Source organism: Myotis daubentonii, chromosome 19 (assembly GCF_963259705.1).
Source record: "Myotis daubentonii chromosome 19, mMyoDau2.1, whole genome shotgun sequence".
Lineage (NCBI taxonomy): Eukaryota > Metazoa > Chordata > Mammalia > Chiroptera > Vespertilionidae > Myotis > Myotis daubentonii.
In genome coordinates this window covers 28,319,519-28,333,402 of record NC_081858.1, presented here as the reverse complement: position 1 = coordinate 28,333,402, position 13,884 = coordinate 28,319,519, and the positions used below count along the sequence as shown (strand labels likewise).

At 64.4% G+C, this 13,884-nt stretch overlaps 1 protein-coding gene across 14 annotated transcripts in view; it reads left to right on the top strand.

The window, feature by feature from the left end:
* NCOR2 (nuclear receptor corepressor 2) overlaps window positions 1-13,884 on the top strand; it is a 134,441-nt gene that overhangs the window by 44,698 nt on the left and 75,859 nt on the right. For all 14 annotated transcript variants that reach the window (XM_059676235.1, XM_059676239.1, XM_059676237.1 and 11 more), the window contains 4 exons: window positions 151-328; window positions 4,568-4,747; window positions 5,763-5,876; window positions 11,886-11,942. In XM_059676235.1, coding sequence (XP_059532218.1) covers window positions 151-328; window positions 4,568-4,747; window positions 5,763-5,876; window positions 11,886-11,942 — 529 coding nt within the window. The remainder of the gene's footprint in view (window positions 1-150; window positions 329-4,567; window positions 4,748-5,762; window positions 5,877-11,885; window positions 11,943-13,884) is intronic.

Here is a 13,884-nt window from a genome sequence, read left to right as displayed (position 1 = left end):
GTGTTGTCTGTGTGCAGGCAAGTCTGGGTTTGGGTCCTGTGCGCCCTGGGCGGGCGGGCGCCTCCTGCAGGATCGAGGAGGGCAGGGCGCCCGGCCGGCGCTCAGCAGGGAGGCCAGTCGACGTGATGCTTGTGCCCTCGCCCCCCACAGGTCCCAGGAGCTCCACCTGCGCCCCGAGTCGCACTCCTACCTGCCCGAGCTGGGCAAGTCCGAGATGGAGTTCACGGACAGCAAGCGCCCACGCCTGGAGCTGCTGCCCGACTCCCTCCTGCGGCCCGCGCCCCTGCTGGCCGCCAGCCAGCCCGGGGGCTCCGAGGACCTGGCCAAGGTAAGGCCGGCGCTTCTGCTGCGATCGTGCTGCGTGCAGGGGGGGGGGGGGGGCAGGTTGGGGCATGGCGTGGGCCGAGGCTGGGCAGCGAGAGGAGGGTCAGGGACGAGGCTGGAGAGAGTGTGCGGACTGCAGGGCTGCCACGCCCCCCGAAGTCCTGGAGGGCTCTTTGGTTCCACTCAGTGGTGAGCGTCGACCTATGAACCAGGAGGTCACAGTTTGATTCCGGATCAGGGCACAGGCCCAGGTGGCGGGCTCGATCCCCAGTGTGGGGCGTGCAGGAGGCAGCCGCTCCATGATTCTCTCTCATCATGGACGTTTCTCTCTTTCTCTCTCCCTCTCCTTTCTTCTCTGAAATCAATAGAAACATATTCTTTAAAAAACAGAGGTGCTGATGGAGACTGTGCATAAGATAAGCCCTGTGGTTTGCTGCTGTGGGGGGTGGGGTCTGCTGTTCACTAAACGCAGGGCAGTGAGCCCACGGCTCCCGGGACCTCCGTGTAAGCGGACTGAGGTGCTCACCCAGCGCCTGGGGAGGGGCGGGGACGGAGGCCGCATGACAGGTGTCCCCGCTGTGCGTGTGAGCAGTTCCATTAGGCTCTCCACGCCCACGGGGACACACACATTCGCTCGTGAACGGCCTCCCGGCCGCCGGGTGAGGTCAGCGCTCATCTCGCTGCGGCACTGGTGGGCGTGGCTGGGGCCTGGGAGCCTGGCCGCGGAGGGCAGGGGTCCACTTGGGCCTGCGGGATCCTCTTCTCTGCCTGGCGCGGGATGGGCCTGGACGGTGGGATTTCAGGCTGAGACGGCTCCTTTACTTGGGAGCCGGCACACAGGGCGCGTCCCCCGATGGCGGTGATGGTGTGACGAGCTCACATGAAGCGAGTGCTGGCTGCGTGTCAGGCACTGTCTTAGCCCCGGGAAGTCCCACCTGCGTAGACGGAGTCCCAGGCTCGGTGGAAGCCACTGGCCCGTGGCCGTGGGGAGGCGGGGAGGGCGCTGAAGCGCAGCCCTGTCCGCCAGGCTGTCCTGCCACTGCTTCCCCTCTGGCCGCTGCCTCCCTCCTCCCAGGGCCTGCTGTCCCCGCCCCCCAGCACCCGCGTCTGGTTCCTTCTCCCTTGGCTGCTCAGCCTCCTGGGAGGGACGCGCCCCGTGAATCGCTGTTCCCTGGAGCGGGATGTGTGTGCCGGGCAGAGGGCCACGCCAGCCGGGCCGGACGTCCTCCCTGGGGACCGAGCCCCACGTGGGGGGGGGGGTGTCCGGGCACAAATGCCCCGTCGGCCCAGAGAACGGGCGGGTCGCACCTGGCCCGCCCACACGGCTCTCCAGGATGGGGAGGATGGGGCTGGGGCCCTCGGTGCTTGGGAGGGTCGGTGCCCCACGCGGTCCTCAGCCCGCCTGCTTGTCCCCGTCCCCCTCGTGGCTCCCGGAGGCCCCCTCTCTGTGGGTCTTTCTCCGTCTCTGTGTCTGTCTCTGTCCCTGTCTGGCTGTCCCCGCCTCTGCCTGCCTGGGCGGGGAGAGTGTCTCTATCTGTGTCTGTCTCGCTCTGCCTCCATCTTCGTCTCTGGGTCCTGTCTCTGTCTGTGTGTCTGCCCGTCTCATCGGTCTGACTCTGTGTCTGTCTCCCTTCTCTTCCTGGACCCCAGGCCGGGAGGGCTGGGCCCGTGTTGGCTCCAGGCCACCGAGAGGGGTGGAAAGAGTGAGCATCGCTGGGCGGGGAGGGAGCCGGGCGGCCGCTCAGCCGCGTCAGATGGTTTCCGCGTTTGCCGCCTGAGCTTCAGCTGCTGCTCCAGACAGGAATTCGATGGGATTTCTTTTTTTTTTTTTTTCTTTTAAAGTGGAAGGGAGAGGGGCAGCCAGAGAGAGAGAGAGGGAGAGAGGGAGAGAAACATCGATATGAGAGAGACACATCAATTGGTTGCCTCCCATAGGTGGCCCGACGGGGGCGGGGATGGAAGCTGCAACCCAGGTACCCGCCCTTGACCGGGTCTCGAACCCTCGACCCTCCGGTGTGCAGGCTGAGGCGCCAACCACTGAGCATGCCGGCCAGGGCTGTTGATCTCTAGGTTCTGCCGTCCACCACGTGGTCTCGGCGTGTCCATTCCCCCCACGTTCAAGGCCTCACTTCCAGCCCAGAGCTGCCTCCCTCTCGCCTCTGCGCGGCCCCCGCCTGAGCTGGACGCCCTCGCCGACGCGGCCCTTTCCCGGCGCAGGGACGAGGGTCGGCAGCGGCTCCCCAGCCCGGGTCTGTCTGCCCCGCCTCATTCCGCACAGTGAGGGCTCCTCCTGGCCGGCCTGCGTTCCCACAGCCAGGCCTCTGGCGGGGAAGCTGGTGCCCGCTGCGGCCTGGCAGCCGGCTGGGCCTGGTCTGCTGTCTCCCTCCCGCGGTTTTGGGCTGGAATGAAGGCAGCTGCCATCGGGACCACCTGGAGGCCACGCCCGCTCCCTCCATCCCGTCCTGTTCCGGGAGGACTTGGCCCCGGAGACGGTACCCTGACAGCTTGAGATGACGTGCACACGTGAAAGGAGCCGTGTTAGGGAAACGCACAGCTCGAGGTTGGCTGTGTGGCCCTGGCCGGTGGATCAGTGGTTAGAGCACCAGTCCACCCACCCAAGGGGTAGGGGTTCGATTCCCGGTCCAGGGGCCCGGGGGTCTGGTTTCCACCGGCGTGGAGGTGCGCAGTGGGGCACAGGGCAGAGGGCACGGGTGGTGCGAAGGCTCCCAGGGGCTGGAACACACGAGCCGCTCCCGGTGTGGTTGGTGCTGGAGGGAGTCAGGTGCCCGCCGTCCCCGTGTCCCGGGGGCAGGAGGGAGGCAGTTGGCAGCCGCTGTGGCTGCAGTTGTCCCCGGGAATAATGTGTCCTCTGTCTTCTGAGCAGCTGCCGTGGGGGCGGGGAGGCGCAGCCTGGAGCTCCCCCGGGCCTCCCCTGCCTGCAGCTGCTGGCTTGGCCTTGAGGATGGCGCTGGGCGGGGGCTGAGCGGGGGCTGGGTCCCCCTCACTGCCAGGTCTGGAGCCGGGGCCTCGGGGTCGGGCCATCCAGCCAGGGCTCATGCAGCGCGTACGAGGCGCCCGGCTCTGAGCTGAGCGCTCTGCACGTGTGAGCTCACTCAAGCCTCCTCACCGGCTGGAAGGTGGGAATGGCCCCATTGCGCAGATGAGGAAACTGAGGCAGGGGCGGCGCGTGATCTGCTTGAGGTCACGGGGCTGGAAGGGGCCCGAGGGGACCAAGGGCCCTAAAGGCGAGCGCTAATAAACTTGAGTTGGTGGGATGGAGTCGGGGTGACCCAGCGAAGGGTTCCCTTGTTTGCTTAACTGGTTTTTAAAAACAACTTTATTACACAAAGCGTAACGCTCAGTGAAGAAAAAGCAGAAAAATACTGGCAAATTAAAGGGGCCAATGGAATATTTTGTTGTTAATCCTCACCCAAGGATATTTTCCCCATTTATTTTTTTGAGAGCGTGGAAGTCGGTGGCGGGGGGAATGGGGGGGGAGTAAGAGAGAAACATCGATGTGAGAGACACATGGATCGGTTGCCTCCCGCACGCTCCCCGACCGGGACTGGGGATCGAACCTGTAACCCAGGTATGTGCCCTTGACCGGGACTCGAACCCGAGGTCCTTTGGTGTGCAGGCCAACACTAACCACTGGGCTGTGCCGGGCAGGGCGGGGCGTCCCATTCTTAGCGTTTTCTCCATTTGCACCAGAGGGGATATTCTGTCACTGGCGGGTTCAGACTGAGCATCGCGAATGGGAGTTCGTACAGGGTCAGCCGGGGCCAGGCCCTGGGGGCGGAGGTCGGGGGTCTTGGTGCCTGTTCTCGAGCAGGTGGGTCTGGTGGGAGGACAAGACGGAGTGAGTGTTGGGGGAGGGGGAGGGGGAGCTGTGGGAGGGCAGGAAGGCTGTGCCCTGTGCAGAAGGAGCGGGAAGGGCCCGGCTGGCAGGGGACCAGGGAGGGCGAAGACAGGGAGGCAGGGCCGGTGAGCCGCCCTGGGACATGCCTGGGACGGGTGCTGGGGCCTGCAGCCAGGGCCGGGACCTCGCAGGTGCCTGCTTCTGTGAATAAAGTTTTAACGGCACAGAGCCACGTCCGTTAGTTTACATCGCATCTGTGGCTGCTTCCCTCACACAACATCAGAGCTGAGCGGTCGCAACAGAGACCCCCGCGCTCAGCGAAGCCAAAAACATCGACTGGGGGGTCCCCCTGCTGACCCCGTGCCCGTTTCCTCTCGGCCACAGGAACGCAGCCTGGCGGGCAAGCTGGAGCCGGTGTCCCCTCCCAGCCCCCCGCACGCCGACCCCGAGCTGGAGCTGGTGCCGCCGCGGCTCTCCAAGGAGGAGCTGATCCAGAGCATGGACCGCGTGGACCGCGAGATCACCATGGTGGAGCAGCAGATCTCCAAGCTGAAGAAGAAGCAGGTGGGGTGCCAGCCGGGCTGTGGCGGCGGCTCTGGCCCTGGCCCTGCGGCCGCGACGGGGACGGGGACGTCGGTCCCGTGGCTGTGGGTGCGGGCTGAGCACGGGCCGCGTGCTGGCTCGTTTTGCGTCCTTGACGTTTATCGGACGAGGGTGCTGTTCCGTGCGGTGCCGTGGAGCTTTCTGGGACGGCGGGGACGTCTGTGCCGTCGTCCTACTGTGCGCGGCTGAGAACTGAACGTGCAACGTAGTTTAATTCGAACGAGCCGAGATGTGCGCCCGCCTGGGCGCCCGGCTTCTGTGCTGGACGGCCGCGTGACGGGGAGGGCTCGATGGCGTTCGGAGGGGGGCCAGTGTGAGGACCGGGGGGCGGGGCAGGTGGCGATGATGGAGGGCTACTTGCCGGGTGCCTAGTGCTTTGCAGAGTCTCGGGTAGCACCTTTGATCACCCCCGTGTTCCCAACGAGGAAAGGGAGGCTCAGAGAAGGTGGCACAGCAAGGGCGGCGGAGGAGGGGGGGCTCCAGGCTCCAAGGTCGGGCTGCAGAGTCCACACAGCCTCCGGGGGACGCCGGTTCCTGTGGGGAAGCGAGAGGGCGATGGCAGCTGGCTCTTGGCGAGCCCCGGGCAGTGCTGCGTGCGCCCTCGCTCATCCTTTCCTCCCGGCAGCCCTCTCCGGGAGGCACAGGGTTCAGCCCCATTTTACAGAAGGGAAAACTGAGGCCCTGCGGGGTGACACTGCTTGTGGATGCTCAGCTCGCTGCTGGGTTCCCAGGGTGGGGGGGGACGCCCAGGCCCCCGGCTGCAGAGCCCGAAGGCTGGAGCCGGGCCCCGGGCTGGACCCTTCCGTCCCTGCCGGGTTGCCGGGGCCCCTCCAGGGCTCGGAGTCCCTGCGGGTGACTCAGAGGAAATGGTTAGCAGCCTGACTTCCTGTGCGCGGCCACCAGCCCGGGCCGCCGCTCCGCCTGCCTCTCCTTCCGCCCGCCGGGCGCGCTCACCACCGCGCTCTCCTTCCCACAGCAACAGCTGGAGGAGGAGGCCGCCAAGCCGCCCGAGCCCGAGAAGCCCGTGTCGCCGCCGCCCATCGAGTCGAAGCATCGCAGCCTCGTGCAGATCATCTACGACGAGAACCGGGTAGGTGTGGGCGTCCGCGTCCGCCCACCTGCCCCTGCGCGCTCAGAGCTGGAGGGGCCCGGCTCTCTCCCTGGGCCTCGGGGTTCCCAGCTGTGACCTCCCCCCGTGCACACACACGGAGGCCTGGGCTTGTGAGTGGGAGGGAAAGGGGAACCGGCAGAGACCCATCTTGGGGTGGCTGCACTGCTCAGATGCTCAGACGTGGCGCTGGTGGGGCCGGGCCGGCCTGTGGGATGCAGCGTGAAAAACGTGGGTGTCAGGTCTTCGCAGGAGAGCATCGGTGGGGGGATGGGCAGTCACTTAGGCATCCAAGCAGAAGGAATTCCTGTAACGCAGAAGACAGCCATATTATTATTATTATTATTATTCTCAATAACAGCAAGCACGCATGGAGTAGCCCCTCCTTTCCAGGCGATGGGCCAGGTTTTTTACCTAGTCATCCTAGGAGGGACAGAGGCCCAGAGAGGGTGAGTGACTCGTCCAAAGTCACACAGCTGGGAAGGGGTGGACGTGGGACTAGAACCCGTGGTCCCTCACACCCCAGGGCCTGATGGGTCAGCACTGGCCTCTGCTGGCATTCAGCCCTGGACGGGGCCTCGGGATGGGTGGACACAGGATCTATAGCAGCCTGTGGGGATCCTAGGGAATCCCTGGGAGCAGCTGCTGGGTCTATGTAGGGGGCTCAGTCTTGGGAAGAAGCTCAGGGGACCCAGAGCAGAATGTCTCCAGGGGCTGATCCCCAGGGGGAACCTGGTGTCTGGTGAGGTAGTGAGCTCCCCGTCATCCCAATCATACCACCGAGAGCCCAGCATCAGTGATTTACCACTGACTCTTTCCAGATGTGCTCGGGGCCTGGGGGAGGTGAGTTCCCTCTCTGTGTTACAGATGAGGAAGGACACAGGCCCAGAGAGGGACTTTTCCTTCATCTGACGTAACACAGTGGAGTGTGACAGACGGGGGACCTCTCCTTCCTGCTCGGGCCTCCTCCCCTTTCGGCCCTGCCCAGGGCTCCTGACCTCCCTTCCCAGCTGTCTCTGCCGTGGGACATGCTGCTGGATCCATGCTTGGAGGTCGGAGGGGGTGTCCTGGGACCCGGATGGCTACTCTGTGGCCTGGGAACACATGACTGATGCCTGTGGCTGTAACTCCAGGCAAGAAACGACTGGATCAACTAGTTGGCTATGCCTCTGCCTCTTGAAGCAGCAATAGCTGCGGGATGTGACTGAGCCTCCTGGGACCTGGGAGCTATGTGCGGGGCCTTGTGTGGCTGGTCACCCACCCCACACCCTGGCCCCACAGCCGAGGGAACACGTAATAATCATAACAGTGGGAGAGCTAAGGGGGGCAGCATGTGCTTTAGCCAGATGTCTGGGTTCAGGTGCCATCTCTGCCGCTTCCTGGCTCGGCGTCCTTAGGCAAATGAGTTCAGTCTGTGACTCGTTTTCACCTGCGAAACGAGGATAATTATAGCACCTGCCTTGTACGGTGGATGGAGTTACGCCTGCATTGCTTAGTGCCCTGGGACTGTGCCTGGCACCACGTGCCAGCTGTATTGTTACTCTTGTTCAGGTGAGCGGGGCTGCATGGCACACACCTCATTCATTCATTCATTCATTCGTTCGTTCATTCAGCAGCCGTGTAATGGGATGCCTGCTCCGTGCCTGCTCCTGCTCCAGGCACCGCGGACACGGCAGTGACCTCGGCCCCAGCTCACGCACATTCTTTCTGGTGGGGGAGACAGACTCGTACCCACAACTCCCCCACCCGTGGGCACGTGGTGACGTGAGGGATTTCGCTCCTCCTTCCTTGTCCTCTGTCCCCTTTCTGTCCTCCCATTCGTCTGCCTCTCTTTCTGCCCAGTCTACCACCCCCAGGCCCCCGTGCCGCCCCCCCCGTCCCCCGTGCCCCCCCTCCCCCCACCCCCACCGCATTCTTCCCGGAACAGGCAGGCGTGCTCCTGCCTGGGCCTTTGCCCGGGCCGTGCCCTCTGCCACAGCTCTTTGCCCCACTGGGCTCGCTCTCCCCCAGCTCTTCGCTCCAGTGTCTCCGTTTCAGCCCCTGTTGACCTTCTGCTGAATCCTACAAACCCATCAAGCCCCGTTTCTCCTCTTTCTGGCCTTAATTTTCCGGCCTTAACCCACCCCCCTCCCCCCGGTTCCTCTGGACACGACTCGTAGCTTAGGTTTGTTCTGTGTGTGGGGAACGGAAGCCCGTGCGGGCGAGGGTTTCTCCCCTTTTCCCTCGCTGTGTCCCCGGCACCTGGGACAGTGCCGGGCATGGAGTAGGTGCTCACTGCGTCTTGGTTGAACACTTGGAGGGTTGGCCGAGGGGAGGGGAAGGGAGACAGCCCCCTGAAACGGTCTTCTGGTTTGGGGGGCTGTCCCCAGTGGAGGTTGGCGGGGAGCGTCCCTCTGTCTGGGCTGAGCCTTGGGGGCTGGAGGCTGGGAGGGCAGAGGCCCCTCCTCCGCCTGGAGCAGCCGGGACTCCCGCCCCTCGGGGATCAGGGGGATTGCATTTTAATCCCCCGTCCTTCCCGCTGCTCCCTGGGAAAGCGGCTGGCGAGAAGGCCCGTCTCTAAATGCCGCTCTGGCTGCAGAAGGCGGCTTCCCCGCCAGGCAGGCCCGCCTGGCTCCTCTGCAGATGGGACTGCGGCTCATTATCCATTCGGGGCACACGGACGCGGCGCCAGCGCGCGGCGGGGGGCCCGCTGAGCCCGACTGCTCCTGCCTCCCGGGCGGGCGGGCGGGCGCTGCGTGCGTGGAGGCCGGGCAGGTGCACAGGCGGCCGGCCGAGCGGGAGGCTGCGGGCAGGAGCGCGGGGCGGCGAGGCTTGGGGGAGCAGTGGGTGGGCATTCGAGTGGGAGTCACAGCGCAGGCGAAGGCTCGGAGAGGGCACAGGGATCCTGTTTGATCTTCAAGGGGCGTGTGTGGGGGCGGGAGGACCTCAGCTTTGAGTTTGGATAAAACACACACACACACACACACACACACACACACACACACACACAGGGAAGGATGTGTGAGGGACAGTGTGCCTCTTGCTGACGCTGTAGGGCGGCGGTTCTCAACCTGTGGGTCACGACCCCTCTGGGGTTGGAAAAGACCATCGGAAAACACATATATAATCACATACTGTTTTGGTGATTTATCACTATGCTTTAATGATGTTCAATTTGTAACAATGAAAATACATCCTGCATATCAGATATTTACATGACGATTCATAACAGTAGCAAAGTTACAGTGATGAAGTAGCAACGAAAATAATTTTATGGTTGGGGGTCCCTACAACATGAGGAACTGTACTAAAGGGTCGCGGCATTAGGAAGGTTGAGAACCACCGCTGTAGGAATTCAGTGCAGTGGGCAGTCATGGCAGACTTCCTGGAGGAGACGGGGCTTGGGCTAGGTCTGCCTGACGTGGGCACCACTGGGAAAGGTAGACGGATGTTTCCAGTGGAGAGGACGTGGTCATCTGTGCCCTTACAGACCTGTGCACGGATGTGTGCACACGTGTTCGAATGGACCCCTGGATGAGCGTGTGCATGCGTGCGAATGTCTGTGTGTGAGTCAGAGCGCGTTGGGCACACGTGTGGTTGTGTGTGCATCGGTGCGCCTGCCTGTCAGCTGTGTGGCGTTGCCAATGCACGTGGGTGGCTCAGCATGTGCTTGCAGATCGGCATGAGTAGAGCACGTGTGTGGTTGTGTGTTTATACTTGGCATGTGCACGTGTCCACTTGGGTACGTGTGTGCGGCGTGTGTGTACGAGGCGCTGTGTGGCACACGGGTGTGTGTCTGCGCCTTTATAGGGGCGGCACAGTGTCTGGTCATGTAGGCCCAGGGGCGGGTGTGTACCTGTCTGTGCAGGAGGCTAAGGTCTCGCGCACCCCCAGGCCCAGCCAACAGGAGGCCTGGTCACATGGCCTGCAGGAGGAATGCAGCCTGTCCAGTGAGACCCCAGCCCGACCCCCAGGCTGCGGGCGCTCCCACCGGGGGCGCTGGGCCCAGATCCAAGACCCAGGCCCCGCCGCGGGCTATGTCCCTTTCCAGGCCCCGCTGCGCTGGCCCTGCCCCGCCTGCGCTTGGCATCACCCCCGGATCTTGTTGCTGCTGACCCCACAGAGCCCCGTGAAGGCTCACAACCTCCTATTCATCCCTCAAAACCCAGCTTACATCTCCCTCCTGCTCCCTTTGCGGAGGGGGTGGCTCCTGGCCCGCCTTAGCTGCGCAGCACAGCGCACGCACGCGCCCTTCTCTTCCTGAGCGGGCGGCCCTGCCATCGTGCCCGGCCCAGCTATCCCTCCCTGGGCTCCTTGCAGGCCGCGCTCGGTCTCGTCCGGTCTCTCGCCCTCCTGCTCAGTAGAGAGCGGGCGCTCGGGGCGTGTTTGCGGAGCAGCCCTGTCCTCCCTGCCCCCACACCCCACACCTAGTCCCTCACTTGGCCGGGCTCAGGAATGTCCCACCATCAGTACCCCACAGCCCACCCTCTTCTTGCCTCAGGGTGCAGTCAGGGCAGGGGGTCTGCGGTGACAGGTGGGGTGCACGGGAGATGTCCCCCTGATGGCAGGACCCAGCCCTTGTCTTTCTCCCTCCTTGGAGCCTCAGTTTCATCATCTGTGAAATGGGGCCGCGTTGGACCTGCCCGCATTGTGGGTGATTGAAATGCTGGCATCGCGTGCTGTGTGCTCGGCGCTTGGCTCCTAGGGTGCTCAGTGCAATGGCTGCCGTTGTCATAACAGCCTACCCCCCGATCGTCTGGCCCCGGCCACACTCTGAGCCTGCTGGTCTCGGGGTGTCGGCTCTGCTTGAGGGGGGCTGAGAGCATGGCTCTTCCGGGTGGGCTGGACCCAGGCTCTAGGAGGAGCCGTTCTAGGTGCCGGCTTTAGCCACCCACATGCTCGCTCGGGGGTGGGGGTGGGGCTTGGGGGGGAAATGGGGGGCCTGGCCCTCACACCCGCCTCCCAGGGGGACCCGGGGGTCTGGGCCACGCTTCTGATGTCAGCCACATTCCCGAGGGCTCCCGTCACCCCCTTTTAGTGGGTCTGGATTGGGGTCTCCCTGGGGGATAGTTTGGTCTGGCGATGGTGACGTGCTTGGCCCGTCCTCCAGGCCCACGTCCCAAACCAAATGCTCTCCCTGAGTTTGGTGAGTCAGGAGCCCCCCTTTTCCTGGCTCATGGGGGGGCATGGGGGCTCAGGGCTTCCACGTGCACGCTGTGGACATCCCGCTTTCCATCATGGCCCAGGTCTGACGGGAGACCCTGCTGCAGCTGCTTCCACAGCCTCTGCCCCCCCTCCCCCCTCCCCCCTCCCCGTGGGCCTGGCGCCCTCCCCGGAGCTGCCCCTGGTGGTCCCAGGCGGGGCCTGGGGGGCCTGGCAGAGGCACAATGCCCGCCTTCACCGCCCAGCCGGCCAGCCTGTTGAATTCACGGCCACCAGCCCTTTCCACCACATGTTCCTGTTTTCCTAATAAGTCCTGGGCGGTGAGAGGGGAGGGAGGCGGGGAGGCCCCAGGCCGCTCAGAAACCGTCACGTGACGGTGAAATACAAGAATCCTAGAAAGGGTATCTCCCCACGGCTCCATCCCGCCCTCGCCCTCCCCCTCCCCGGCCGCACCAGCTCCGAGGTAACCGTAGACACCAGCCCGCCCGCCTCCAGGGTGCAGGACGGCACCTCGGTTGGCCCTCGAGGCCGGCTGGTGAGGAGCTGTGCCCACACCCCTGGGCCCGGGGGCATCGGGCCCGGGTCTTGGGCGGGAGCGTCACGGGAGAACAGGGTGCGTTTGTTAGAAGCGAAACTTGGCGAGCTCGCCAGGGATGCGGGGGCGTCGAGGCCCCGTGTGTTCGGTTCCAGCCGGGGAGGGGGTGCAGGGGGACACGGCTCCCCCACCCGCTGGGCTGGGCAGCTGCCTGCCGTTCCCGGAGGCCGCTATTTATAATCTGTTTTGCGTGTGCGTGTGTGTGTGTGCGTGTGCGCGTGTGTCTAATCCCTCCTCTTCTCCTCATTCTGCAGAAGAAGGCTGAAGCTGCACACCGGATCCTGGAAGGCCTGGGGCCCCAGGTGGAGCTGGTGAGCCCGGGACGGGGGCGGGGGGTGGGGTGGGGGGGAGGGCGGGGCAGGACTCTAGGAGGGGGCGGCAGGTGGGCGTGGGGGGGAGGAAGTTCCTATTGCCAAGCGCTGCCCTGTCCCCCCGCGAGGCAGGAAATACACCCTCTGATAAGGCCTGGCAGATAGCCTGGGGGGCGGGCGGAGCCGTGGCGCTCCGGCCGGCCTCCCACGCCTGCCGCTCAGGGTACAGGAAGATGGACCCATGGGAGCCCAGCCCGCGTGGGAAGCCCGCGCTCGAGGCCGCGGGATCCAAGTTCAAGCCCGAGACCAGCCGCCTCGGCGCCGTGTGACCCTGAGCCGGGCTCTTCCCTGCTCTGCGCCTCACTCTCCTCGTCTGTGAAATGGGAACAATAGTAGCACCTGTGCCCCTGCAGGATAGAGGGGATGAGCTGTTTTTTAAAAATATATGTTTTTACTGATGTCACAGAGGAAGGGAGAGGGAGAGAGAGAAACATCCATGATGAGAGAGGATCATGGACCGGCTGCCCCCTGCACGCCCCCCACTGGGGATGGAGCCCACAACCGGGCACGTGCCCCGACCGGGAACCGAACTGTGACCTCCTGGTTCGCAGGTTGACACTCAACCCCTGAGCCCCGCCGGTGGGGCTGGAGCCTAGTTTTAAACTGAGCTCCACGCGTGCTTTCTGTGTGGCCCTGGGGAAGGCCGGGGCTCTCGCTGTGGGCGGGGAGTCGGGGTCTCCGTGAGGTTAAAGGCTTGTGGTGCGGGAGCCAGGCCCGGGCTCCGGTGAGCGCTCAGCTCAGCAGGGTGAACACGGAGGAGGGGGGCGCGGAGTGGGGGTCATTCCTCGGGCCACCGGAGAGCACCTGGCCTTTCGCGGCTCCTTCTCCTCCCCCTTCTCCCAGGGCAGACGCGCACGGGTGGCGGTGGGGCTCCCCCGGCTCCAGGGCAGGGCCCAGTGCCCCTCCGGGGACCCACCCCGGGCGTGCTCCGCTCCCTGGGATGTCTCTGGCCGCTCTGACTTCGTTTTTGTGAGTAGCTTTATGAAGATGTGATTCACACGCCGCACAATTCAGCCATTTAAAGCGAGCAATTCAGCGATGGCTGAGCACGTTCACAGATGCGCGCGACCATCTCCGCCATCGTGGTGAGAGGATTTCAGCCTCTCAGAAAGAACTCTCTACCCTCAACTGGCACAGCCTAACCCCCTCGTCCCTTCCCCCCGCCCCCCAACCACACGCACTTTCTGTCCCTGTGGGTGTATCTGTTCTGGACACGCATATCCACGGACGCGCACACCAGGTGGCCTTTCGTGTCCGGCTCTGCTCACTCCGCATCGTGTGACACTGAGCGTCACCCCACGGGAGCAGGTCTCAGGGCGTCCCTCCTGTTCAGGGCTGCGTAGTATTCCACCGGCCGAAGGACCACGTGTAGTGTATCCTTCATCCATCGACGGGCGTCAGGCTGCCTCTGCTTTTGGCCATTACAAATACAGGGGCCGCGCACGTTAACACACACGTTTCCATGTGGACGTGTGTTTTCCTTCCTTGTGGGTGTCTCCCCAGGACAGGAATGACTGGAACCCGGTAATTCTACGTGTATCCCCTCGAGGAACTGCCAGACTGTTGTCCAGAGTTGGGTGACCTTTCGCTCCATTTTCTAGCCCCACCAGTCAGCTGCCTCTTGCCTCAGTTTCCCCTTCTTACAACAGGACGGCGGGATGAGAGCGGGCCTGACCTACTTAGTCCCGGGCCTCCTGAGTGGGGGTGTGAACGGAGGACACCGTGTCTGGGGCCCGAGGATGCCAGGGCGGGGGGAACGCAGGCAACGGCCCGGGACTGGACAGGAGTCGCTGGGCTCAGGGTCTGGGTGGGGTCACCCTGCTTGGGGGTCCCGGAGCGGAGGCCCCTCGAGGCTGTTGGTGTTGGGCGCTGCGGGCGGGGT